The sequence below is a fragment of the Pocillopora damicornis genome, chromosome 6, assembly GCF_964200805.1.
Source record: "Pocillopora damicornis chromosome 6, jaPocDami1.2, whole genome shotgun sequence".
Classification (NCBI taxonomy): domain Eukaryota; kingdom Metazoa; phylum Cnidaria; class Anthozoa; order Scleractinia; family Pocilloporidae; genus Pocillopora; species Pocillopora damicornis.
In genome coordinates, this window is record NC_142675.1 from 212,207 (window position 1) to 239,523 (window position 27,317).

The 27,317-nt window shown below is 42.5% G+C and overlaps 1 protein-coding gene across 2 annotated transcripts in view; it reads left to right on the plus strand.

Annotated features, from left to right (window-relative positions):
* The window catches only part of LOC113686306 (uncharacterized), a 47,805-nt gene that overhangs the window by 13,140 nt on the left and 7,348 nt on the right, over positions 1-27,317 (plus strand). For both annotated transcript variants that reach the window (XM_089209415.1, XM_089209416.1), the window contains 41 exons: positions 8-877; positions 1,030-1,610; positions 2,077-2,320; positions 2,455-2,947; positions 3,033-3,823; positions 4,041-4,214; positions 4,441-4,695; positions 4,781-5,236; positions 5,692-6,930; positions 7,190-7,312; positions 7,598-7,978; positions 8,366-8,779; positions 9,011-9,394; positions 9,682-9,946; positions 10,169-10,728; positions 11,184-11,729; positions 11,971-12,315; positions 12,612-13,611; positions 13,798-14,090; positions 14,375-15,709; positions 16,245-16,664; positions 16,944-17,078; positions 17,153-17,445; positions 17,830-17,988; positions 18,180-18,350; positions 18,771-18,876; positions 19,133-19,524; positions 19,750-19,938; positions 20,312-20,507; positions 20,728-20,870; positions 21,423-21,560; positions 21,811-22,031; positions 22,169-22,752; positions 23,095-23,990; positions 24,089-24,257; positions 24,420-24,664; positions 24,867-25,043; positions 25,154-25,418; positions 25,639-26,009; positions 26,337-26,521; positions 26,890-27,175. In XM_089209415.1, the coding sequence (XP_089065541.1) occupies positions 8-877; positions 1,030-1,610; positions 2,077-2,320; positions 2,455-2,947; positions 3,033-3,823; positions 4,041-4,214; positions 4,441-4,695; positions 4,781-5,236; positions 5,692-6,930; positions 7,190-7,312; positions 7,598-7,978; positions 8,366-8,779; positions 9,011-9,394; positions 9,682-9,946; positions 10,169-10,728; positions 11,184-11,729; positions 11,971-12,315; positions 12,612-13,611; positions 13,798-14,090; positions 14,375-15,709; positions 16,245-16,664; positions 16,944-17,078; positions 17,153-17,445; positions 17,830-17,988; positions 18,180-18,350; positions 18,771-18,876; positions 19,133-19,524; positions 19,750-19,938; positions 20,312-20,507; positions 20,728-20,870; positions 21,423-21,560; positions 21,811-22,031; positions 22,169-22,752; positions 23,095-23,990; positions 24,089-24,257; positions 24,420-24,664; positions 24,867-25,043; positions 25,154-25,418; positions 25,639-26,009; positions 26,337-26,521; positions 26,890-27,175 (16,490 nt within the window). The remainder of the gene's footprint in view (positions 1-7; positions 878-1,029; positions 1,611-2,076; positions 2,321-2,454; positions 2,948-3,032; positions 3,824-4,040; positions 4,215-4,440; positions 4,696-4,780; positions 5,237-5,691; positions 6,931-7,189; positions 7,313-7,597; positions 7,979-8,365; positions 8,780-9,010; positions 9,395-9,681; positions 9,947-10,168; positions 10,729-11,183; positions 11,730-11,970; positions 12,316-12,611; positions 13,612-13,797; positions 14,091-14,374; positions 15,710-16,244; positions 16,665-16,943; positions 17,079-17,152; positions 17,446-17,829; positions 17,989-18,179; positions 18,351-18,770; positions 18,877-19,132; positions 19,525-19,749; positions 19,939-20,311; positions 20,508-20,727; positions 20,871-21,422; positions 21,561-21,810; positions 22,032-22,168; positions 22,753-23,094; positions 23,991-24,088; positions 24,258-24,419; positions 24,665-24,866; positions 25,044-25,153; positions 25,419-25,638; positions 26,010-26,336; positions 26,522-26,889; positions 27,176-27,317) is intronic.

Genomic DNA, 27,317 nt, shown 5'->3' on the forward strand with positions numbered 1-27,317 from the left:
TCTGCAGGCCTTTATGCTCCCATTGAAGGAAAGGTGACATGCCAACAATGTGAGGCAGGTACTGAGTGCCTTATAGGAACAATTAACCCTTCACCTTGTCCTCAAGGCTATTATTGCACAGCAGGAACAACAGCCAAAGAGGCCTGCCCTATTGGTACATTTGGCAATAGAACAGGGCTCAAGGATAAGCCTGAGTGTACATACTGTTTGGCAGGCCAGTACTGTGAGACTGAGGCATTAAAGGATGTTACTGGTCCATGTAATCCAGGGTACTTTTGCTTTAGAGGTGCTGAGGTATCAACACCCCCAGATGACCCAGTACTTAATCGTTTTTGGTTTGGTGAATGTCCTGAAGGAGGTTATTACTGTGAGAGAGGTGTCTCTCAGCCTACACCTTGTCCACCTGGAAGATTCGCACCTGGTAATGTTGGCAGATTAGAGTCAGTGGATGACTGCACCCTGTGTACTGCTGGCTCTTACTGTGCAGTGGGACATCAAGATCATGTGAATGGTACTTGTGATCCTGGCTACTTTTGTCTTGAGGGATCCCCAACTCCAAGACCTAATACCACATATGGTGGGATCTGCCCTCCAGGGTTCCACTGCCCGGCTGGCTCAGCTTTTCCACAGCCATGTGATCCTGGGACCTATAACAATGCAAGTGGTCAAGCAACTTGTCAGATATGTCCAGGAGGCTTCTATTGTAGTGGCAATACAACAAGTCCCCAAGAGTGCCCTTCTGGCTTTATCTGTCGACCAGGAACAAGTTATGCTTCAGACAATCCATGTTCTGAAGGAACATTTAACAACTTGACGGGCATGTCTTCTGACAGTGCTTGTGTACAGTGCACAGCTGGATATTACTGTGACAGGCAAGGTTAGTTAACTATGGGAGTTGGTGATGCATGTGGGATTATAGTAGTGTATCTGCAATCAGGTATTCACAGTTTTCAAAAAAGCTCGGAGTATATTAATAACATGCTCTAATAATACTAAAGCAACAGTAAAATGGCTTTTGCATGTTTTAAGGTCTTTCTAATGTTACTGGCCCATGTGAAGCTGGATACTACTGCAGTGGAGGCACAACAGCAGCAAAACCTGTCACCAATGGAGGCAAGTGCCTAAACGGAACATACTGTCCAGAAGGGAGTTCACAGCCTCTCCAGTGCCCAGCAAGAAAATATTGTGGAGGTGAAGCTCTGCCAGCACCTTCAGCTGACTGCGCAGCTGGTTACTATTGTGTGGGAGGCTCTAAAACAGACAGACCAACAGATGGGGTCACTGGGGCGGAATGTCCAGAGGGTTCATACTGTATTGAGGGTAGTGCCACACCAGCACCATGTCCTAATGGTACTTTCTCTAATACCACTAAGAATGAAAAGGTTGAGGACTGTGTTGACTGCACCAGTGGTTTTTACTGTGAAGGAAATGGAAATAAAGAACCCACTGACCAATGTGATCCTGGATATTACTGTCCTCCTGGACAGAGAGTGAAAAATCCAAATGGACTTGAGTGTACTCTTGGTCACTTTTGCCTGAGAGGTTCCAAAGAACCACAACGGTGTGAGTCTGGATTTTACCAAGACAGCAGAAATCAGTCGTCTTGTAAGGTATGTTACTTTTCATATTCATATGTTTTGGTTTAGGTTAACAGCAGCTCTAACTCTTAAATGAAAATATAATGAATTTCTTGGAAGCTGTTAATGAGTTAAACTGAAGAAAGTCTCCATACAGGAGCATGCTTTTGTTGAACTGATAGAAATGTGCTGTAAGATTTTGTCAAATAAATTAAATTATTGCAAATCTGGAAAAAAGAAAAATGCTTTTGATGTTTGAAATTCTCCTTAGGTGCCATTTTGTGTTGTGTGACATCTTGCGGTTGCTACTTTTGTCATCAAACAAGAGCAGTTTTGCTAGCAAATTTAATTCAAAGATTATCGTTGATAATTTAACAACAATTTGATGCAACAGTGGTGGTATCCTTTTATTACATAGTGCAGTGGGGAGTTATAGGAAATTCAACATATGATAGCAGATGTGATTTTTTATCCCTGCTGATTCACTATTTGACTGTAGGTTTGTCCAGAAGGATTCTTTTGTGACAACCGCTATGCCCCCGTGGTTCTATATCAAAACAGCACCTGTCCTCCAGGGTATTTTTGTCCTTATGGCACCACACATGCTTATGAGTTCCCCTGTCCCCTGGGGACGTTTAGCAACACTTCTGGTCTCTCTGGTGTTGATGAATGCAGTCCATGTCCAGGTGGCTACTACTGTGATGAACTAGGACAGACAACATATACAAAGCAATGTGATGGAGGTCAGTAAAACTGATTTTCTTTTTGGATATGCTCACATGCTTCAGAGATGCTCACATGCTGCACCCCCAACAGCTGCTACATTTCCCTCATTTAAAGGTGTGGAATATTAACATTAGTGTTGATTCATTCCTAGGGTATTACTGTCGTAGTGGTGTATCTGTGTCAACTCCTGAAGGTCTCCCTGTAAATGCAACTTTGTGCCCCCCTGGTACCTTCAACTACACTGATGCTGGCCCATGTCCAGCTGGTTTTTACTGCCCTGTTGGTACTGCAGAACCTGAGAAGTGTCCTCCTGGAACCTTCAGCAATGAGACTAAACTCTCGTCAGAGGAACAGTGCAAAAACTGTACTCCAGGACAATACTGTGAAAACTTCAACTTGGTAGAGCCTGAAGGACTATGTAGAAAAGGGTACTATTGCCCATCAGGAGCATCAAAGCCAGACATGATTGAGTGCCCTGCAGGTGCATATTGCATTGAGGGTACTTTTGAGCCAGAATTGTGTCCTAACGGAACATTTAGAAACATCACAAAGGGAATGTCCATTAATGATTGCTTCAACTGCACCCCAGGGTATTACTGCCAAGGTGTTGGATTAACAAAAGAAACTGGTGCCTGTGCAGAAAGGTATTTTTTGCTATTATCTCTGGACTGTTTGATTGACCTATGTAATGGGGAAATGTGATGTATTGATCACTTATCTTTTTTATAGATACTACTGTCCTGGAGGGAACAAGGTGAAGGATCCACATCAATTTTTCTGCCCAGTAGGCCACTTCTGTCCAGGAGGCACATCTGAACCCATCCCATGCCAAAACAACAGCTTTGCCAAATCAACACATGCTAAGGAATGCTCTTTGTGCCCTGCAGGATTCTTCTGTAAAATAGCAGGTGTTCCAAAGAACTGCACAAAAGGCTTCTACTGCCCTTATGGAACTGGTATTGACTTGAAGTCATGCCCCAAAGGAACCTATGGTGATCAGGAGGGTTTGGAGAGAGTCTCTCAATGTAGGGTCTGTGATCCAGGAAAGTACTGTGGCAATGAACATGCTATAAATTACACTGGTGACTGTGCACCTGGGCACTGGTGTGCTTATGGCCTTGACAGGCCCAACCCCATCGGGGACAACATTATGGCATACAATGCCAGTAGCAATGACTCTTGTCCACATTATGATGGCAGAGAAACGGGCTATGGAGGTATTTGTCCAATTGGTCACTTCTGTCCTCAGGGATCACAAGCACCACTCCCTTGTCCACCAGGAACTTATGGACATCTTCCGAAGCTTGCAAAGTGTCTGGCATGTTTAGAAGGCTTTTACTGCCCAGGAAATAACTCTGAATATGAATCACGCCCATGTCCAAAAGGATACTTCTGTCCTAATGGAACATCATATTCTAACCAGTTCCCTTGTCCAGCTGGAACATACAATAATAGAACCCATGCTACTAAGATAGAGGACTGTGTTAATTGCAGACCTGGCATGTATTGTCCAGTCAAAGGTATGTTAGTAACTAAAAAACTGCCCTGCCATTAGATATAGTACTCAAAATTGTACGTAAATTTGATACATAATTTACGATGCAAAGTAGTACTAATCAAGAATTATTTTTTAAAAGTTACTAAGGATCAGAAGATGTTTAGAAAGCTGAGCAAGTATCATAGTACAAATCATTGTTAATGTTAGCTAACTCTTTGTATACATTGTTTTATTTTTAGGAATGCCAGAACCTATTCGGTACTGTGCTGCTGGCTACTTCTGTCGGCGTAATGCTTCCAGTGCCACCCCAGATCAAGGAAATGATGCCAACATTTGTCCAGTGGGTCATTATTGCCCAGAAGGAACTGGTGAACCAGTAAACTGCCCTGTTAGAACATATGGGAATGATACTGGTGTGTGTTGTGATATAACATGCCCAATTACCTTGCCTATTTTTGTTCTTTATTTAACAGATGAAGTTAGAAATTACAGTGTACTAACAAATTGCTAGAACAGTGGTTTTAAAAAGCTATAACTTTTATGTGTTCAATGACAAGAAGAAGAAAAATTTTGCAGTTTTTTTTTTTTTTTTTTCAATTGTGGATCTTGCATTAAAATTATGTTGAATTTTCATTGTAGCCTACAAGGATGTCAGTGAATGCTGGAACTGCACAGCAGGTTTTTATTGTTCTGAGCCCGGGCGGGATTCTCCAGTTGGGAAATGTGACCCTGGCCATTACTGTCCAATTGGCTCATCTAGTTCAATGGAAGTCCGTTGTGAACCAGGAACTTACTGTATTGGACAGAATGAAGAGGCAGAATTGTGTCCCATTGGAACATTCCAACCAAGCTATACCAGAACAAGTATCACTGACTGTATTAATTGCACTGCAGGTGTGTACACGTGTGGTATTTTTGAAGATTAGAGGGTCTTGACCAAAGTGCAGATAGATACTAAGTGTTACCTTTTTTGTGGCAGGATTTTATTGTTCTACACCTGGTCAGGCTAACTACTCTGCCCCTTGTAAGAAAGGCTCATACTGTCCGGCTGGTTCATCTGTTCCTGATCCAGTTGAGTGTCCTATTGGGTTTCACTGTCCCACTGGCAGTGCTCTACCCAAACCATGTTCAGCAGGAACTTTCACTAACTCAACAGGGAGAGGCAGTTGTGATCCTTGTCCAGATGGTTTTTACTGCTTCCCTCTTGAGCTAGCAAGAAATGAATCCATAGGGTTCCGCATCTGTCCTAGGGGGTTCTACTGCCCAGAAGGAACTGGTCTTGATTGGCAGTCATGCCCTGCTGGTACCTATAGTGATGATCTTGGCTTGCACAAAGAAAAACAGTGCAAAGACTGTGATGGTGGAAAATTCTGTGATGGGAAGAACTTGACTTCTCCAACAGATTTCTGTGCTCCTGGCTACTTCTGTACCATAGGTAAGCAAATCTGAGACAATCAACAGTTAAGGTGCCTTTCTAGTCTTGTCAAAAATTTTAGGAATCCGTGTTGTTGCAATGACAAAGTTATAAAAACATGGAATAATTCAGCATTTAACTGGGAGGATTTTAACAATATAGTAGTTTACTTCAACATGAACAAATTTGAAGATTTGAAATTGAGGTGGTGATACCAATAGGAATAATTTAAATGGCACTCATTTTATAAACATATTCAAAAGTGCTTTACACTGTGTACTTTAAACTATTGAACTAAAAGCTTTCTTAAACACAAATGTGTTAAGTTGTTTTCTAATACATTGCCTAGGCTTAGGAAATACATGTTTGTTATTCACAGTGTCAGGTTTATGATGCATTGAAAAAACATATTGTTCTCTTGAAGAAATGCTTCTGATTTTTTATTTCTGTCTTAATTTTTGTTGTTTGAATGACAGGTGTTTCTGTTGACAAGCCTTATATTGACGGATACAATGTTACCAATGGTTCTTGCCCTAACCCAACATTCCTTGGCCAGTACACTGGCATTGGTGACATCTGTCCTCCAGGAACATTCTGTGTTCAGGGTTCCACAGTACCGGAAGCATGTGAAGCAGGGACATACAATGATGAGTTTGGTCAGGATAAATGTAAGCCTTGTCCTCCTGGTTTCTACTGTTTAGGAAAGACAGTCACATTTATAAATTACACTTGTACAAGCGGTCACTACTGTCCAGTCAACACTACTCAGCCATATGAGTACCCCTGTCCACCAGGCACATTTAACAACTTAACTGCACAGCAAACACAAGCATCCTGCCTTCCTTGTCCAAAAGGTAGCTATTGTGAGGGTGATGGAAACTCCTGGCCAACAGGCCTCTGTAGTGCTGGGTGGTATTGCAATGGAAGTGCAACTTCGAACATGACCACTACACATGGTGGTAAATGTCAACCAGGGTATTACTGTCCTGAAGGTTCTGGGTATCCAAGGGAATGTGATGGAGGTAAATTCTGTGATGTTGCCGGCCTGAGTGAACCAAAAGGAAACTGTAGTGCAGGTTATTTCTGTAAGATAAAGGCAAGTACTTCAACGCCAACTGACAGCACTGGAGGAAAGTGTCCTCCTGGTCACTACTGCCCTGAAGGATCCATGGATCCTATTCCTTGTGAACCAGGGACTTATTATGGTGGCATCGAAGCAACAAACTCAAGTGCGTGTGTGCTTTGTACTGCTGGAAAGTTCTGTAATACATCAGGTCTGTCTGCTCCTGATGGAATCTGTTCCGCTGGATACTATTGCCCCGCTGGACAGTCAGTTGGTACACCAGCTTTATATGGCTGCCCAACTGGAAGTAAATGCACTCAAGGTTCTCCGACCCCTGAAAATTGTGAATCTGGCCACTATCAAGATGAACCTCTAAAAGACACTTGCAAAGAATGCCCAGCTCGTTACTACTGCAATGCTACATTTGGTGGAGTAAAGAATTACAATCTTTATTTATGTCCAGAGGGATACTTTTGTCCCAATGGAACTCGATTTGCCGAAGAATTTCCCTGTGAGAATGGCACTTTTAACAACTTGACAGGCCGTGCAAGTCAGAGTGAATGTACACCTTGTCTTCCACGCTATTATTGTGGGGAACCAGGTTTGACTCATCCAAAGACACTGTGTAGCTCTGGATATTTCTGCAAGAGAGGTAAGTTATTCTGTCAATATTATCGCGTTTTCGAAAGTTTCAAATTCAAACGGAAAGTGATTTACTATGTAGTAGTCTGAAGATATTATTGTGATTATGTTCAGTTATCCCAGGAATGGTTCCTTAGAACTAAATTCAGAATTTTATTATGGAGCTTACATTGCTACTCGCAAACACGGAACTGAGGAATATTTTCCCAGTCTTTTGTTACCTGCTCTTTCCAGTTCTTTTCCCTTACTGTTTACTCTCTTTCATTCAGGTGCCATGACTGCCACACCTGAGCAGGCCAGTGATGCAAATATTTGTCCCCGAGGAAAGTTTTGTGTGGAAGGCACAGATGAACCAGAACCTTGTCCTGCTGGAACATTCAGTAATGTTTCGGGTAAGCTACACCAACTCTATCAGTGTGCTTTTTCTCTGTAGATTCGTCATTGTGTGTTTATTCAGCGTTTTGTGTTAATTCCTGTCCCTCCCCGGGTGTGATGATCACCTTCGGGTTGACTTCACTGCTTTTCGAAGCGAACTTGACTTAACATGACGTGGCTTTGGGCCTTGATGCCATTCAATTGTAAAGTGACTAACTGGTTGATATGCTTGTCCCTTTACGTAGAGATAATAGGTTTTGTGCACCATATTTACAGCAAGAAAGATTATTCTTAAATTTCAGGATTGCATAATTCCAGCCAGTGTACTCCATGCACGGAAGGATATTACTGTGAATTTAGTGGAGATACATCAGAAACAGGAAAATGTGACGAGGGTTACTTCTGTGTTCGGGGTTCAATTAGTAAGCAGCAAGAAGTCTGTCCTGCAGGAAAATATTGTCCACTTGGTACCCATACACCCCAGGACTGTCCTCTGGGCACTTACTCTAACACCACCGGCCTGTGGAAAGAAGATCAGTGTACCAATTGCACAGCTGGCTCATATTGTTCTGAAAGAGGACGAACGTATCCCACAGGGCAGTGCAGGGCAGGTTATTACTGTCCAACTGGTTCCTCGGTGGACAATGCTGTTCCGTGTCCTATTGGCTTACATTGCCCCATAGGTAAGTTCTGGATTTTGTAACTTGACATTCACAATAAATGATGACGAGGTACATAAGAGTCCATCCCTGAATAGACATTAGACAAAACGAGTCGTAAAGAAAACTGTTTCGTTTTCCGCTCGTTAGCTTGGAAATTCCATAGTCATTTAATGTTGTATCACTCAGTGAGTTGGACTGTTGCCCTTTTTAGCAAAAAAGAGTTTTGGGGTTTGCCATCTTTCAGTAAAGGACAAGGAAGGGATTTTAGATATTTTGTATACAAGGTTTTCCAAATGGCTCATGTACAACTAGAAAGATTCTCTCTTAAGATTTAAACACAGATCCTTGACCTTTGACATAAAAGAGACATTTCATGTAAATGTTACAACAAAACCGTTTCTGTTACAGCTAGCGCCACTCCAAAAGACTGTCTTTCTGGAACGTACACCAACGCCACAACGCAAGCATCTTGTCAGGACTGTCCTCCGGGATATTACTGCTTTCCAGAAAATGTTACAGCAGGAGATCCAAAGTCTGGCTACCACAAGTGTCCAAGGGGGTACTACTGTCCTGTTGGGACTGGTTTAGACTGGAAGCCATGCCCACTCGGTACATTCAGTAACAAAACAAAGCTTAGCTTGGTGACTCAATGTGAGGATTGCACGGGTGGTAAGTACTGTGGTGAGCTCCATGCTATCGAGCCTACTGGGGACTGTTATGGAGGATACTACTGCGAATCCGGTGTTGACAAACCAGATCCTATTAACTCAGTGAATGGAACGTCACTACTGGGCAACTGCTCCATCCTGGGACTGCACACAGGTAAAACTGTTAGTTACTAGTAGCTTATAATCAAAGTTGGCCAGCGATGAATTTGCCAAATGTAACGTTGGATGTAAGCAACACCAAGGAAATAACTCCAGGCATTTCTGCAGGGAATGGGAAAAAAATATATTCAATTTTTTTTAGAATACTTGCTTCAACAATGGTGTTGTGAATGTTGTGGTGAATATGAGAGAATGGTTTGTTTTATATCTGATTTCCTTCATGTAGGATATGGGGGAGTGTGCCCAGTTGGTCATTACTGCCGTGAAGGTTACACCCTTCCTAAGCCGTGTCCTGATGGAAGTTACCAAGATGAAGAAGGAAAAACATATTGTAAATCATGTCCTGCTGGCTTCTTCTGCCTTGCAAAGGCATCCACCTTCAATGACTCTGTCTGTCCATCCGGAAGTTATTGTCCAATAAACACAAGTGTTCCATACCTCTGTGACGAGGGCACTTTTAACAATTTAACTGGACAGGAAGCAGAATCAAGCTGTGTTTCTTGTACTGCTGGAATGTATTGTGAAGGAAATGGTCTGAGTAAGCCTACTGCGCTCTGTTATGGAGGGTGGTTCTGCAGAAATGGATCTACGAACCCTACACCTGATGGAGGTAACGTTCTTTCAATAAAATGTAATTTGCTATCTCTTGCCTGGGATGGACCAGCTTTCCATCCAGAAGGAGTTGCGAAACTCCCATCCTCTTAATGTAACGAATAAGCTGGGTTCCTGTGGGCCTTATTTCTTTTAGTGATGTAGTTTAACATTCAGCATATGTGAGTTAGTTTCTTACAACATACTCTACGTATGCATAAGCAGGTAAGGATTAGTCGTTAAGGTCCTGTACTTTTCTTGTATTAGACGCAAACGCCCCACAACCAAGATTTAATTTCAATTTAGGTCGCTGTTCGACGTCATATTATTGCCCCAATGGATCAGCTTTGCCAATACCCTGTGATCCAGGAAAGTACTGCCCACGTCCAGAACTTTCTGAACCAGAGTTTGACTGTGAAGCAGGTCACTATTGTGCATCTGGAGCAAAGGAAGCGAAACCTACAGATGGAGTGACAGGAGATATCTGTCCAAATGGGACGTATTGTCCAAGAGGAAGCGGTGCATCAAAGAATTGCCCAATTGGAACATTCTTAAATAGTACAGGAAATAGGTAAGACTATTTAGATTTATTGTTCCTCTCAATTTTTTACGCCCTTTTTTTGACGTCAATAAGGCAAGGCATGTATCTAAGCCAAGGTTTTCTAAACAACAGAAACCAAAATGGTATTTTGAATTATAAAGTTATACCTTTTCAAAGAGTCGAGAAAGTGTCGTAAACTCGGAATTTAACCATCTGATTAAATCCTTGTGTTTCTGTCATTACTTCCCAAAGAAATGTGACTGACTGTCAAGACTGTACTCCAGGGTGGTACTGTGGTGGAAGTGGGCTGCCTGTGCCTACAGCATTGTGTAGGGCAGGGTACTATTGCAGCGGTAGAGCAGACAGCGACGATCAGCATGAATGCCCTGAAGGAAACAAATGTCCTGAAGGAAGTCCAAATCCCATACCTTGTGAAGCAGGATATTACCAAGACGGAAGAGCCAAACCAGACTGTAAAATCTGCCCAGCAGGGTTCTATTGCAATGACACTAATGGCCCAGTCATCTTATATGGACAGTATATCTGCATTGAGGGTCATTATTGTCCAGTAGGCACAAGATATGCAGAACAGTTTAAGTGTCCTCCTGGTACATTCAACAATAGGACTGGCATGGATGAAGAGTTAGATTGTAGAACTTGTACAGGTGGTATGGTCTGTGATGAGTGGGGTCTGGTGACTCCATACAAGTTATGTGGTGCTGGATATTTCTGTAGAGAAGGTGCTAATAGTACCACGCCGGAACTTGGAGAAAAAGCTGACATCTGTCCAACCGGATATTACTGCCCTGAAGGTAATTAACATCCCCTCTTATCCTGTTATTGGATGGTCTTATTTTAACCTTGTAAATTATACCAATAATCTTAAGGTTTCTTAGGCCAAAATTCAAATAAATTCTTACTTGAAAGAAAAACATAGATAAGAGTTGATAAGTTATAAAAATTTAAATTATAGTTCATCATTTTGATACATTGCTACCATTTTCGTGCTTCTATCAAGGTGTACACAATGCTCAAGTGTCTTAAAAACTATACACTGTTCCTTATCAATATTTCTTCCTTAGCTTGGCGGGTAGATTTTTCCGTACCACAAGCACTGAAGTAACTGAGTTTATGAAATAAAAATTACAAACAAAAAATATCATTATAAATGGGACCTGGTGACTTCACATCAAGCGGTGCCGTGTCTCAGATTTTTCTTGGTTTTGTCATAACAACCTTGCTTCTATTCCTTTTGTCTTTTATGAAGGTGTTGACAAGCCAATCGATTGTCCAGCTGGTACTTACAGCCCAGCAACAGGTCTGCAGACAGAACACGAATGCCTAAATTGTACTGGTGGAGAATTCTGTAATGAAACAGCCATGACAAAAACAGCAGGATATTGCAAACCCGGTTTCTATTGTCCACTTCGCTCATCAAGTGAAACACAAATTCAATGTCCTCCAGGCCGTTATTGTACACAGGGTACCCATCATCCTTTTCCGTGTCCGTCAGGAACCTATTCAAATGGCAGTGGTTTAGAAAAGGCGGACGAGTGTACGGATTGCAGGTCAGGATATTTCTGCGATGACGAGGGACTTATTGAGCCAAAGGCTCAATGCGACGAGGGCTATTATTGCCCCAAGGGTCAAAATGTTAGTAACCCGTATCCTTGTCCAGCTGGCAAGCACTGCCCAGAAGGAAGTCCTGAACCTCAAGATTGCCCAGCAGGGACATTTGCTGAAAGTCCCAGATCATCGGAATGTGCTACGTGCCCTGAGGGCTATTATTGTCTCCCAGAACTTGTTATCCCAGGTTTGTGATGATGTAATTTTAACACCTAAACCCACGCTTTGTCTGTGGTTTGCAAAGCAATGGTTTTAACCACTTAAACTATGTCATTTATATGCTCTTTAAAAAGCCGAAGCTGAAAGCTTTGTTGTTTCAAGCTCAGCTGTGTTGAAGTAAACCTTCTTTCAACTGTCAACATTTTCCTAGTTAAGCTGCTTTTGTTATATTGATGTGTTTTTTCATCTTTTCTCCAAATGTGTTATAGGTGACTCGAGTTCTGCTAAGAATGACTGTCCAGAGGGGTTCTATTGTCCAAATGGTACAGGAGTTGACTGGAAACAGTGCCCTGCTGGTACTTACAGCAACAGGAAGAACTTAGTGCGAGAACAAGACTGCACGCCCTGTTCTGGTGGCAGATTCTGTGGAGGCACAAACCTAACGGAACCAAGTGGAAACTGTAGTGCTGGTTACTATTGTGTGTCTGGCGCAGCATCGCCAAACCCATACATGACAAACTTGACACAGTGTCCTGCTCATTTTAAGCACATCACCATTGGTGATGTTTGTCCCCGTGGGCACTTCTGTAAAGCTGGCAGTGTCATGTTTGAAGGTACTTACATAAACGAAAGTGATACTTGTAACAAAATATTCAGACTTTACGTGGATAACAATTATTAATATGAAGAGAATTGGCCTTTTCTCAAAGGATCTACAGAGTTACCTTACAATAACTCCAGAGTGAATGAATAATTGCGATAAAAGCAAAGATGAAACATTGACCAAAACATCTTCCATGAAGAAACTATCTGAAACATAGTGGTCTCAATGACAGCAAGTCACAGTCAACTGAATCATAACCTGCAGGGTGAAAATATTTCTTGACTAAACTGATGTCATTTTTTACAGGTTGTCCTGCTGGAACTTATCAAGATGAGGAAGGCAAAGCTAGTTGCAAACCATGTCCTCAAGGCTTTTATTGCTATGCTAACTCCACCACATATCAAGGCAATCAATGTCCCAAAGGCTATTACTGTCCAGAAGCTACGCCCAGACCTCATTATAACTCATGTGAACCAGGTACGTACAACCCCAAGCTCCAGGGCAACTCGTCACTAGACTGCTTACCGTGTGACCCTGGTCACTACTGCGCCTATTATGGAAATGAGAAACCCACCAATTCATGCAGTGCGGGGTTTTATTGTCCTGGAGGCGACAGAGAAGCTAAACCTAGTGCGACACGTTGCACACCCGGTCACTTTTGTCCAGAAGCTTCGCATAACATGACAACATGCACACCTGGAAGGTATTGTGATCGAGACGAGCTGGATGATACGGCAGGACCGTGTGACCCTGGATATTACTGTCCAGCAGGATCCACCAGCAGCCGCCAAGTGGAATGTGAAGAAGGACACTATTGCCCATTGGAATCACCTCACCCGTTTGCGTGTCAACCAGGCTATTACTTACCAGGAAAGAAACACGAGAATGTTTCAGAGTGTATAGAATGTATAGCTGGTATGTACTGCAATAATAGTGGTCTAAACTATCCAGATGGACTTTGCGATGAAAGATACTTCTGTCCACCTGGTCAGAAAGTGTCATCTCCAAACTCACATCCCTGTCCAGTGGGTCACTTTTGCCTGAAGGGATCACCTCTACCAGAACGCTGTCCAAATGGCACTTACCAAGATAATGAGTATTCCTTTGCATGTACGCCATGTTTGTCTGGATACTACTGTGATAATACGTTAGTTGCTGTTAGTAATCTGACTGGATATGAATGCCCCATGGGACATTACTGTCCGTCAGGGACGTCATTTGCCACACAACACAAGTGTCCCTCTGGAACATGGAGCAACAAGACTCAACTTGAGCGAGCTGAACAATGTACAGAGTGCCCTCCCAGGTAAGAAAACCTCACAGTGTGTGTGTGCTAAATCATAGTGGAGAAAAGAAATGGTCTCGGTACTCGGATCAACAAATGAGCCATTTATTATTATGAATCGTCTTCAAAGACAGTGATCATCCGCATTTGACAAAACAGAACTATAGTGGTCTTTTGCTGATAGAGGTTTTTCTTTTCGAACTGTAGGTACTATTGTCAACAAGAAGGTTTGACTGAACCTGAAGATCTGTGTTTGGCTGGCTTCTATTGTAATGGAAGCGCCAAGGTGCCAAATCCACCATATGCAAACTGTCCCATAGGACATTTCTGCGTGAAGGGAAGTTATATACCTGTACCTTGTCCACGAGGCTCGTTTGCAAACTCGGAGAGAAATAAAAACGTGTCAGACTGCAAGCCTTGTAGCCCTGGGTACTACTGTGACCCTAATGCTACTATCGTAGAAGAACGACCTTGTGATGCTGGTTTTGTTTGTATCCTAGGTAAGGACCGACTTGCCACATACCTTGGTGGTTTTTTTTTTCTTCCATTCCGCAACGTTTATTTATCACTACAACAACGATGAAAAAAGACAAGTTAGACCAATTGAGAGGTTTTTTAGTTAAAAATTTGCGGAGATGATTAAAAATACCACCCGCACTTTTATGTTGAACATTTAAAGGTAAAAATTTCATGCCTACATAAATGTGCTCAGCTAACCTACTGAAATGTATTGGCAGTTTCTCCATAACATTATCTTCTTCTCTAATTTTCTCTTTTATTCAAGGTTCAACCACTCCTCGCCCAACAGACGGTATCCAGGGTAAGGCTTGTCCTAGAGGCCACTTCTGTGCTAAAGGAACAGTAAAGGAAGAACCATGTCCTAGGGGTCAATATGGTCCTATTGAAGGCCAGAGTGTTTGTGAGAGCTGTACAACTGGCTTTACTTGTCCCAACACGTCTGTCATTCAGCCGACGCCTTGTTCTCCGGGACACTATTGTCCAGGTGGTGAGTCGCTGCCCAAAGGAACACCATGTCCAAGTGGAACTTATCTTCCTACTGAATACGGGAAATTTAAGAATGAGTGCTTGGCATGCCCACCTGGCAAGTACTGTGAACTTCCTGGACAGGCTTATGCAACTGGACCTTGTCGTTCCGGGTACCTTTGCAAAGGGGGAGCCAAATTTTTAGAACCTAATGATCAAGACAATGGGCCTTGCCCGCCTGGGTATTACTGTGAAGAGGGGACAACAAATGGCACTTTGTGCCCTGAAGGAACCCTCAGGCCAACCATTGGTGCTAAATCGCGTAATGATTGTTTCCCTTGCACTGAAGGAAAATATTGTAATCAATCTGGTCTGCTCTTTGCGACTGCAGACTGTGAACCAGGTTACTACTGCCCTGCAGAAGAAGATATTCGCTTTGCAAAACCAAGCAATTTCCTATGTCCAATTGGCCATTACTGTCCAAAGGGAACTGCCAACCCAGTAGGCTGTAAACCAGGGTCATATCAGAGTCGACAACAGCAAGAATCGTGTGATGTCTGCCCAGAAGGCTCCTACTGCCTTGCCAACACCTCTAACCCCATAGCATGCCCTCCCCATCACTACTGTCCAAATGGTACGCACACACCGGTGTTCTGCCCTAATGGAACATTTACGAAAGACCAGGAAACTGGACTGAGCAGTCCCGATCAATGTAGACCTTGTGTCGCTGGTCATTTTTGCCAGCTGGGTGTCATCACTGACAATTGTACAGCAGGATATCTGTGTTACATTGGCAATCCTACCCCTACCCCTGATGGATCTAATGCAAGTATTGGAGAGCCATGTCCTATTGGTTTCTACTGTCCCGCTGGGACGTTAGAAAAATTGGCGTGTGAGCCAGGTTTGGTAATCACTAAAAAGGGAGCCAAATCAAAAGCTGCTTGTCAAGTGTGTCCTGCTGGAAAGATTTGCGTTAGTGGTAGTTCTATACCAACAGATTGTACAGTTGGACATTATTGTCCCTTCAATGACACTGCGAGACCTTGCCCTCTTCGAACATTCAACAGCGTATCTGGTGCGACAGATATAAGCTTCTGTCACCCATGCCCTGCTGGCTACTATTGCTGGTATGAAGGTAAGGCTTTTGGTGTCTTTAGTCGCAGAGAAATTGCAGCCTACAAAAAATGATAACCTGCATTTAGCTCGGGTAAAACTGAGCTTCGATGAACAGGTAGTGTCAAGTTCAAAAATACGAGTACATTTGTCAGCCAATCGAAGGCTGCTATGGTTATTTTCCTTCACATATTTTCGGTGGCGTGGACAAACCATTTACCTACAGCTCACCGTCGAAAACAGATATTGACGTTTCAGAGCGACTTTTATACAAACAAATTTCTATTCCTCCGTGAGAAGGCCAAAACTTTTTGTAGACTTCAATAAGCTTTCAAAGGAAGACTGTCGACGGATTGGACGCTGGGAATAAGAATTAGGTAATATCTTCTGTAGAACTTCAAAGTTGGGGCATATTCGGCAACATTACGCGTGTAAACCAAAGTGTTTTATGAGTCATAATTTGTATCATGACCCGTACGTGAACTGTTAACTGTTATTGTTCACTTGGTGTCACGCATCGTAATTGTTGAGCTAATATACTTGACTTTATCTTGCAGGTCTTTCCGACTACACCACCTCTCCATGCCCAGTTGGTCAATACTGCTTGAACGCCACAGACCAACCAATACCTTGTCCAAACGGCACCTTCCGTAGTTCCACAGGGGCACGTAACATATCTGAGTGCCACCTTTGTCCTGCTGGGAGGTATTGTCCCCTGTCTAACAGCAGTGTCTATGGATACGAGTGTCCAGATGGAACTTATTGCCCTGCAGGAAGAACATTACCAACTGTTTGTCTTCCCGGTTATTACTGCAATGAAACCAAAACCCAAGTTCCATGCCCAGCTGGCCATTATTGTCCAATTGGATCTCCGTCATACATACGCTGTCCCGCTGGGTTTTACTGTGATCCAGAAGATCGTTGTGATCCTACTGACCTTAATTCCGGTGCCTGTCAGCCGAAGATTTGTCCTTTAGGTAAGTAGTAAACCTGACACTTGATGCTTTTAAACTCCATGTACGTGGACATCACTCTGATTACTTAACCAGATTACGATGGCAGAGTCACCAATCCTTGATCCACATTTTCGCCCTGTGGCAGTAGTTTCCTTGCCTCTGCATCACCTGGGTTTTAAATTTGGTTGTTAACCAATCAGAAGCTAACCACTCTGAGTGGTGGGGTAGCAATGATGTTTGAGAGTTGTGGGTCGTTTACATTTTTATTCTTTTCACTGATTTAATATGATTTTGCTTCAGGTTACAAGCAGGTAGAAAATTCATCAAGAGAAAGCTTCAATGACTCGTGCGTGATTTGCCCCAAAGGCCAGTATGGAAATCATCCAAGCCGTCTGGAGTGTAAGACTTGCCGTGATGGTGTCATTTGTTTGGAAGGTACAAGAAAGTTATTATTGTTTTAAGACTACAGCTTTTTGTCAGTTCTGAACTTTGCCATGATTTGTCTTCAGGAGCAACTACAGATGAACCTGGCTTGAATGGGACAGAATTCGGTGTGGAGAAAACCAATTCGTACCTGTGTCCTCGGGGTTACTACTGCCAGAAGGGTGTAGAATTGGTGAGCTGCCCGAATGGGACTTATAATGACAAGCTTGGTGCTGGACACAAAGACCAGTGTGATGCCTGTCCAGAAAATCACTATAATCCTTGGGAGGCTCAAACTTCATGCCTGTCTTGTAGCCCGCTGACATCTAGAGAAGGTTCCGATACCTGCGTATGTAATGGAAAGAACCAAATATACCAGGTACATAGAAATAGGACAATTTGAGTGCTGTTGATCACAAAAAGTAGAAAGAAAAATAAATCATGAGCAGTGTCCACTTAAATGTTCAGTGATACGGGATTTTTCCAGCAAATATAATTACAGAGTCGAGTAATGACGAGTATGCAACCATGTTTGACATAAACACAATGCTTTACAGCAGGTTACTGATCTCCAACTGAACTTAATTTTAAAGTAAGCTTTTCTGTTTCATATAAATTAAATGATATTTGTGAATTCAGTTGTTTTGATCGTTTCCTTACCGTGCTTTGCTACCTTAGTAAACTTTGTTTGTACTGGTACATTCTGATGCCAGAGGATGTAACTTCCCTCTTGAAAGTTGAGTCCTGAGTTTTTCTCTCTCAGATATCGGACAAAACATGCACCTGTAAAAAGGGATATGATCTTCAAAACGGAGACGAATGTGTCCTGAAGCTGTACCCATTATGTACAGATGGTACTTGGAGGAATCAGGAGGGTATTTGTTGGACTGAGGAACAATGGAATGATTACTGCAATAATACGGTAAATACACAACTTTGGAAATGGATTATCATTACGAAGACTTTCCTGCCTTTGTTTCAAATATTAGACCCGTTGATTAGGAGTATCTGCAAAGAAGCGGACGAAATTTGTGGTTTTGCGCACTTCAAACTTGCACTTGAAAACGACAGCGAAGGCTGATATTGATATGGGTGTACTCTCTTGTCTTGTAGAAATGTTCTCAGGGCTCCCTAGGATTTGTGGGAGAATTGGGTCTTTGTAAGTGCAAGGTAACGAGCACAGACGACATTTGTGACAGAGAATGCAGGTTACTGCAGGAAAACCGGATTCAAATACTTTGCAACGACCCACCACTACTCAAGGTCAATTCCCGTTCCAGAGAGGTATGCAAACATTATTTAGGGAGTATTTTAGTAACAACCAGTCTGGTGTGTAAGAGTTGTTTGATTTAAACATTCCACAAGCCTTAAATAGCATTAAACAGATCAGTGATCTGATGCAGCGCAAGTGAGGAATCACTCGAAAATTCTTCCACCTTTAAGTTCACCTCATCTCTTATATGCTCAGCAATTGGCTTACTATCATTTGAAGTTTACAAGGAACTCAGTCCTCAAGTGGGCAAAATCGTTTTCCTTTTCCTGTTCATTTCCGTTTTATTGCCATTTCCCTTTCCTTGTTTCCTTTCCTTAAACATTTTCCCTTTTCCCTCTTTTATTTGCATCCGCTTTTGTTTCATCTCCCTCAAGACGTAAGTTTGTAAGAATACGCAATCAATACAAGATGATGTGTTTGTTTCATTTCAGTCGTCCGTCTTCAATTTGTCAGAGTTAGAGAGTGTACCAAACTTCAAGGAGACGTTTGATTGCACCTTGGGCCTAGAGTCTCCTATAAGTCTTGTTGTCCTTCAAGGTACGTTACTCCTCCAATGTTTTTTTGTTTTTTTTTTTCCAAACTGATCCTAGAGGTCTTGATACCCCGTAGCCTTGAAAATGTTCCAAAAATGTTTTAGAAGCTGTTTTTTTTTTCGTATATTATTCAAAGATTCCAAACAACTTAGGAGGTTCCAGCGATTACATCAGTATTCTACGTTTGTATGAACTGCAGGATTAAACTCAGGGTTGCATTCTTCTGTTTACGTTGAATTATTGTTTCAATCCTCAAACAGACGGAGAAATACAAGGAGCGTATGATCCTGAAGCAGAAGAAGTCTCTGATCTGTTCGCTGCACAACTAGCACTCAGCTCAGCAAACTCATCTTCAGCTACAAGCAGAAGAAAGAGAAGAGCTGTGTCCGATTTGTCCTACAGAGGCATGTCAAACCCAACCATTTGCCTGAAGCATGGTTCGCACTTGATGTGGAAAGTTTCTAACACGGACTTCCCGAAGTACGTCAAGAACAACCTGTACAACACAAATCCATCCTTTGATGAAGGTCCGTTTAAAGCTTTGGAAGAAAAACATCAATTGGAATCCACCAAGTTTGAATTGTTTGCCTACAGGTTTGATGTAGAGGGTGTTTACGTGTTCACATCAAGCGCTAATCCAGAGAGCACCATGGTAAGTTGTGTTTATTGACAGTCAGATTATCTATTTTGCTATTTTAACATTAAGACTCAGATGTTATGACCGTTTACAACTAACAATCATCTCTGAGTTGTCTGGACTGAAACACATAAACGTACCAAGCTGTTTATATTTTTGGTTGTCAGGCAAAATGGTTGGTTAGATTGGTTTACACAAAGATGAAAATGAAAATACAGAACTTGAAATTTTGTGTTGCAGTTTGTTCGAGTCATGGCCAAAGGTGCTGATTGTGCTGAAAATGGTCCATTTTTCCCCACAACACCAAGGAATGTGATCCAAAATGGCATCGCGATCGCCAGGGATATCGTTGTCATGCCAGACTGGGTGTTGATCGGCGCCATGTTGGGAAGCTTCGCCCTATTGATGATTATTCTCGTTATTGGTTTGGTAAGTTTGGTTTTTTTTGTTCTGTCCCAAGGAATGGCTTTTGTGTCCAGACATCTTTTGTCAGGTTCAGGAATTGCAAGGTCGTAGGGAACAAAATACTTGGCATATGAGGTCGTTTTTTTATGCAGATTTGAATCAATATGTTGTGAGTGAGGTTTACTCAGCGTTTCATTTCTATAAAAAAAAAATTAAACTGGCTTAAGTTTTAAAGAATATATTTCTTTGGTTTACTTGATCCTCCAGTCATTTTTGGTAAATCTCTGCAATCAACTTCCATCCCTTTTTTCTTTGTGTTCTTAAAAAATAAAAAGTTTTCAGGGGCGTTTTCTTATAGTCATTTCTAAGTTTTCAGTTTTTTTCCTTTCCCATTTAGTTAATCTTCCGTAAACAAGGATGGAAGAAAGTTACCTTCAAATTCCCCCGCTATCGTGTACTGGCGCAGAATTACAACTTTGATGACTACTCCTCTAAAGGATCCACTGTTCATCCTGTCAAAAAGTACCACAGGAATCTTGAGGCGCTCAATCAGTATGCGAATGAAGGACCCTTACAGGAGAAGGGCCCTGCAGGTAGGTGTAATACTAGATAAAGGTCGATTCTTTTGCGCACCCAACAGAACCATTCGAAAATGGTATATATGACTAATTTATAGTCATAAATTTCAATTTGTGATGCACAGAGGAAGAAAGCATTGGGGTTGCTGTAGGAGACGACGGAAATGGAAACGCTTGTGGTATGCGTGAATTAAACGTAAGATAATTGGTGACTATCACTTGCTTGTTTCTTTAGTTGATGAGGAAGTGAAGGGCGATGAATTCTGGGATTACGACCAACAAGTGGATTTGGAAGGTTTTACATCCGGGCGATTGTATGGTATTTTAGCCAAACAGTCCAGGGAAGTAACAGCAGCCATAGCCAGACAAAAAGACCAGGTAATAACTGTTGACATTTATATTGAAATTAAAAGAGGTCTTGATAGCATGCGCCAACAGAGCGGATTCACGGTAACTGGAGTCAGGAACGTAATGATTTAGCTTGAAGACTAGTTTCGTTACCTGCAGTCTTTGATTGGATACTGACAGGTCAATTGTAAACTGCCTTACAAATTGCAGTGAGGAAACGCAGGAAAATCTCAAAACCACAAATAATTATCGTTGGCTCGCTGTCTGTGGTTTAGCTTTCTGGCGCCCCAATGACTTGATCCTCGGAACACAGAAAAATTTTATGAATACTTGATGTTCAAGATTGTCTGAGTTTCCCAATAATGAAACTTACATACAGTTAAACTTAGTTTCCATTAAAAAATGATGTAAGCCTCGAGCTAGTGAATCTTAGAACAAAACATTTCCGTATGATACCGAGCGACGGAAATCATTTCACCTGAATTATCGTTAGAAGTCATTTAAGATAACACAATAACAGGTTTAAAATTTTTTTGCATTATTTTATGACCAGGCTTATGTTTATGTTTTTAATATTTTCAGGCAAAACAACTTTACCAGAAGATCAACCAACAGACAGAGTCTCTAAAGGGATTATGGATCGCCAAACTCAACCTTAAAGGTCGAGCTGCCATGGCAACACCTGAAGACTTGAGAATGTTTGAGGCTAAGAAAGGAGAGGTAAAATTTGATCCCACGCGGGACCCACGCAGGACCATTTCATAGTTAATGTTCAGTGGCCGATCATTGCAGTTGTTTGTGGAAGTTAAGCGCAGCTTTAAAACAATTTGTTTAAGCGATTTTCTTTCATTTTCAGTCGCAAATGGATTTTAACGCGAAAGCGGACGTAGGATTATATTATCATGGTTTAAACTAGATTCAACCGAAAAATGATTTACTACAACAACGAGATCTCTATTTTGTTTCCTAGCTTGAAGCTGAACTTGAGAGAAGGAAGGAGCTTGGTTTCAATTTTCAGCAGATCTTGCAGCGGCAGAAAACAATTCTGAAAGAAGACGATGAAGCAAGAGAGGCGCACTTAGTGGCGTTTGATTCATCTTTGCGTGAAGCGATGCGTATCCTGAAAGGTTACAGTGAAAAGCAAGGCAAGGGTGATATGGCTGGAGACTTCAACGACCAGTTGGAACACAGGTAACTTTAAGAAAATGATCATTGGAAGTACAAATAGTCAGGCATTTAGTTTTATTCCTGAAAAAACAGTTGGATCGTTATTCTGCTGGACTTTCCGTAACCTCATTCTCATGCTCCGTGTGACTGTTTTCTTGAAGGATTGGGAGCCGCGTTGATGCAATCATTCAGCGGTTGAACGTAGAAATTACCAGTGAATGCCAGCGACGAGGAACCTGGGCATTACTCGGACAGGACACCGGTGCGAGGCTGTGCACCATTGAAGGAGAGATTCTGAGCATGAGTTACTTATTTAACGCCGATGGAAGCATTCAAGCCACTGAAATGATATCACATGACCCACATACGGGACTAATGATTCCCAACCCAACGACAGCTAATATGCTATTGGCTGACAACTTGACAAATATTCCAGTCCCGCAATACTTTTTCGTCCATCCAAAGAGCGGGCGTGTTATGCCCATCGAGGGAAATGTTGCGTATGACCCGCTTGCATCTCGCCTCTCATTCACCGCAGACAGCAATAATGCAGACGCAGCCACATCAGCAGAGGCTCTTATTCCGTTTGTACCATACCCAAACAATCCCGAGACAGGAGTCCCTGTGAAGTTGACTCTGATCCCAGTCGAGAAGAAAGGAGACATGAGGCTGAATGGGAGAATGATTTGTGGAAGGACTGGTCTTCCTGTTCCGATTTTAGGAATGACTATTCATCCAGAGACAGGTTAGCCTCAGAACCATAATACTTTTACGGTGACAAGATATGTTTGATCCGAATGTGTACTTTGTAATGGGCTGTGGCACCGTACTTCGTTTCGTATTCTTGACTCTGGAAACCGATCACACAAACTTAAAAAATGTCAGTTCCATGCAATCCAGTAGGTTCCTATTGTTTTAAAGCAGCCATGAAGTTGAAGCCAATAAAACACAAATTTGACGGTAAATACGCGTTTTTCCGTACAAATTTTAAATTAAATTGCTGGAAGGAAGCTGTTGAAATTCTATTTTTCTTCAATTTTTCTTCGTGTACAAAGTGAACTTAACCTTTATTTTGATGAATTTTTAGGTAATGCTTATCCAGTCGGTGGTTGTCATGACGACCCAGTGACAGGTCTTCCAGTTGCCATAGAAATTGGTTCGATGATGCTGGATCCTAACTCTGGTCGCCCAGCCCCCATCGTGGCAGTCACCATTGACCCAAGGACAGGCAATGTTATTCCCCTGGGTGGTACTTCAGGGGAGTTAGACAGAGGCGATGAAATCCCATTGCTGCTCAGTGACTCGTTCACAGAGCCTCTGTCAGGAAGGCCGCTGAAAGTGACTGGTGCCAGGCTTGTGGATGATGGAGAAGAGAAGGAACTGGAACCAATGGGTGGAGGTTACCAATATGTGTTAGACGTTGGTGAGCTCTATTATGAATTCCGCGTCCTAGAGGCTCTGCAGGATTTGAAAGATGCCGTAACTGGTCCAGATGAGTCTGATGGCCGTCATGAGCTAAGTGTGCTGGAGAATGCTCAAAAGGATCTTCAGCGGGGACGCTCCAAGCTCATGTCGTATTGTTTGAGAAGTGTTCATGACATCATGCGCCGCGAGGAGCGCTGCTCTCTATTGGCTGAGAGTGGTGGCAGCCCAGGAATGTACGAATTCTCGGCCACTGGTCAGCTGCTTCCTATACTCATAGGTACCACCATGAGGGAACCATCAGGAATGGAGCTCGAGGTTCCAATCCTTGGAATCGACAAAAACCACGAGACGGACACCATAATTCCCTTAGGAGGCTCACTGGAGGACCCTGGTGGAGAGGGATTGGTTCCTATCATGATCGGAGAGAAGGCTGTGGATCCAGTGACTGGTGCACTGTCCACCATATGTGGCGTGAAGATGAATCAAGAGTTTGGTGTAACAGAACCTGTCACACTTTCCTCTAGTACTCAAAGAAAACGGCGCCCGCCCCCTGGCTCTGTAAGTCTTCACTGTTTGTATATGGTGTTTTACAAGCGCACATCAGGGCGCATCACAGCACATCAAAGCACGTCTAACCTCTGATGTCTTTTTTGCAGGTGGCTCTTCTTGAAGAGGAGCTCGCTGGCCGGCGCAGTTTCTGGCGTCGTCAGCGGCACCGTGAAGCTGAGCTCACGGAAGTGGAGTCTAATCTGTACCGCCAGCTGATGGAAGATGAACACGTGACAGCTTATCATGTCCAGGAACAACTGGAGAACATTAAGGAAGGTAAGAAAGGAAGATGATGCAATGAAAGCTCGAAACTCCTCACAATTATCAAAACCTGAATAAAATAAATCGTGGAATTGTTTTTAATGATTATCGTGTTGAAACAATCGCTCGAAAACAGGTGTCATCAAGAAGCTAAGATTGTTTATTTTGTTCCCTTAGAAACCGTGTCCTTAGCTGATGCGGCGCATCGTGAAGTGCAGCGACGAAGCGAAGCTTCAGTGGATCATGCCGCTGTATTGCCACCAGATGTGGTGGCTGTGCTGACAATGTTTGACGCTTCGGAGAGAGAAAAGGAAGAAGGACACAATAATGCTCACATTCGCTTTGCTGATTCAATCACCCGCTTTTTTGATAAACTGCGAACCGAAGAGACAAAATACAACAACAGAATGGAAGAACTCCAGGTACGGAAAATCTTAAATTTCATAAATGAAATCAGAACTGCTTTAAGGGAATTCAAAACTGACATCTCACCTCAGACTAATAAATCTATGTATTTTACTCTGGTTCATCTCATCTCATGTCATGTTATTCCTCTCTTTTCTCCTCTCTCCTCAATTCTTCATCGGATTTAACTCTATGTCTTTAACGTTTTTCCTTTTTCAGGGTGCACTAAATCCTGAGGCCGAGGCTGCTGTCACTGACCGCTTCCAGCAAGCAAAGGCCAGGTTACGAGGCGAACTACAAGATCAGCTCCAGAGCCGCACAGAACAGCTAGACGAGCAGCACTCGGGACTAGAATACGTCAGGAACAAGGCCGAGATTTCTGCTTTGGAGGCCAAGGTAACTCGTGCTGTTTGATTTTGTTGGTTTTTTTTCCTAAAACTATATCAATCGACAATTATCTCATTTTAACTTGGCGATTTTCAACTTGTACTTATTTCACACCTCAGCTTGTGCTGACGGGAGGAGCAATCATCGCTGGTGAATACGAGGTCTCACTGCTGGGGATATACGGAGATGATCTTCCGTTACCCGAAGCTAATCGGGAGCTGTTGCCTCTTCTCCAGCGCCTCATTCGCCTTTTACAGGAGGGCATGCCAGTGTTGATGAACTCCGCTGGTCAAGTTGTCGGAGGCGGGTATTCTGTGCTCGGTGGCGGCGCTAAATTTGACGTCGTCAGTCCAAGTGCCGTTAAAGAACGAGGCACTAGCGTTGGTATGTTTGCAAATTACTACTCTTACCAGTTGCTGAACAAAAGAATTTTACAATCCATATGTATTATCCAAGTTGTAATTCCCAGTCTTGTTTGTCAGCGGTGTTAGTTACCTATGATCTGTACTTTTGACTTCTAACAAAATTTTGTTTTGATTCGTCATTTAAGCTCATTATTGAACATGTTTTCATTTTTGTTGTATGTTTCTTTCTTTTCCCTCAGCCCCAGCTGTGTTTATAAGCCAGCACGGTGTCGCTTCCGAACAAACTCAAAAAGCTGCTGCTATGACTTCAACCCCAGGCCTCCAGCGTCAGTCGAGCGCTGTCTTCTCCACAGCTGAAATTCTGTCAACAGTAGAAGTTGATCAAATGGGACAAATATACAGCAGCGAGGCGGTGAATATCGCGGAGATCGCCGCATCAGGTGGCTTGACAGAAGCAAAGAGAAAGGAAATCAGTAAGAATTTGATGGAAAAACACACTTTGGAATGCGCACAGTTAGAGAATGAACTCCGCTCGAACGAAATCAAAATCATCTCTGAGGTTATATCTTCATATGAAGAGAAGAAAGGCAAGGCAGTGACTGAGTTACAGGTAAAAGGTCGTTGTAGTACTATATCGCTGAATAGATATTTGTAGTAGCAGGTGTTACTAAAAAGTAACAATGATAAAATATTTATTATTTTATACATAGAGAGCGGTTGGTTTAAACTAGAATCTTACATACTCTGCAGAGTAGGCGAGTCAGTCATGTGAGCGAAGAGCGTGAAGAGCGGGTCACACGACTGAGGAAGGCGCGGAAAACTGCGTGCCCGCCTCGCGCTGGCTCAATACGCATTAAAAAAACGCCAAACTTAAGACTGGTATTTTATGAAATGACCTGTTCAGGACTTGAACGTGATTGTTTTTGACCAATTTCAGGGAGAGTTGAGGGAAAAATTACGTCGAGCTCAGAGCGAAGAAGAAAAAGAAGCTCTCGTCCAGGAATACTCAGAAAAAATGAGTAAAGTTCAGGAAGATATCGAGCAACAAAAACAAAGAAAACTGAGGGACGTTAGAAAACTCTTGAAAGAAGAGCGAGTACGACGCAAGAAAGAGCTTTACAAGTATGTATTACAATCATTTTTTTTTTCATTTGTTAGTGTTCCATCAATGACAACTTAATCATAGCTTTAGCGACTAGATTATCATGTTCATTGTCATTGTCATGCAATGGTTAAGGTCGGCTAGTACTTTGTGGGTCTGTTGTTAATAAATCTGTTATCGTGATTATGGTTTATTTTTGCTTCCATTGTTTGCTCATTTGTGTGTGGAGCACAAAGCGTCGGATGTACTTAAACATTTCAACACCATCCATAGCTAGTCCTCAGCGGTTCAGAACAGTTACCTTCAATATCGCCTCCATAATGTTCTTGTCCGGTAAATAAATCAACTTCCTTTGAAATTCGTAAAATCTTCCCTTTTTGTCTCGTAGTCGTCATAAGGAAGAAGCTCGCATTGCAGGAGTCAGTGACGTCATAGATCTTGATCTCCCGGATGAGGATGAACTGGAGAGAGATCTGATCTTATTGGCCCAACAGCAAGAGAAGCTATTGGCTGAACTAGCGCTTGCCTACGAACAAGAAAGTGAACGTGAACGAGAAGAGATGGAGTCTGGCAGACGAGCAGAATTTGATAAAGAGATGGAGGCACGAGTGAAGTCCATGAATTTATCACTTGCTCCAGAAGAGATCAAGGAAGCTTTTGAAGAAGTGCGAGAGGTAAGAAATTGGAGTTCCAAGTCTAGGAAACCATATATATGATTATTCGTTTGTTACGAGATTATAGACAAACCAAGGGAAGTCGAAACCCCATCGGGATCGACACACCCTCTTCCCCTCCTCCATATACCTGACGGAAGCT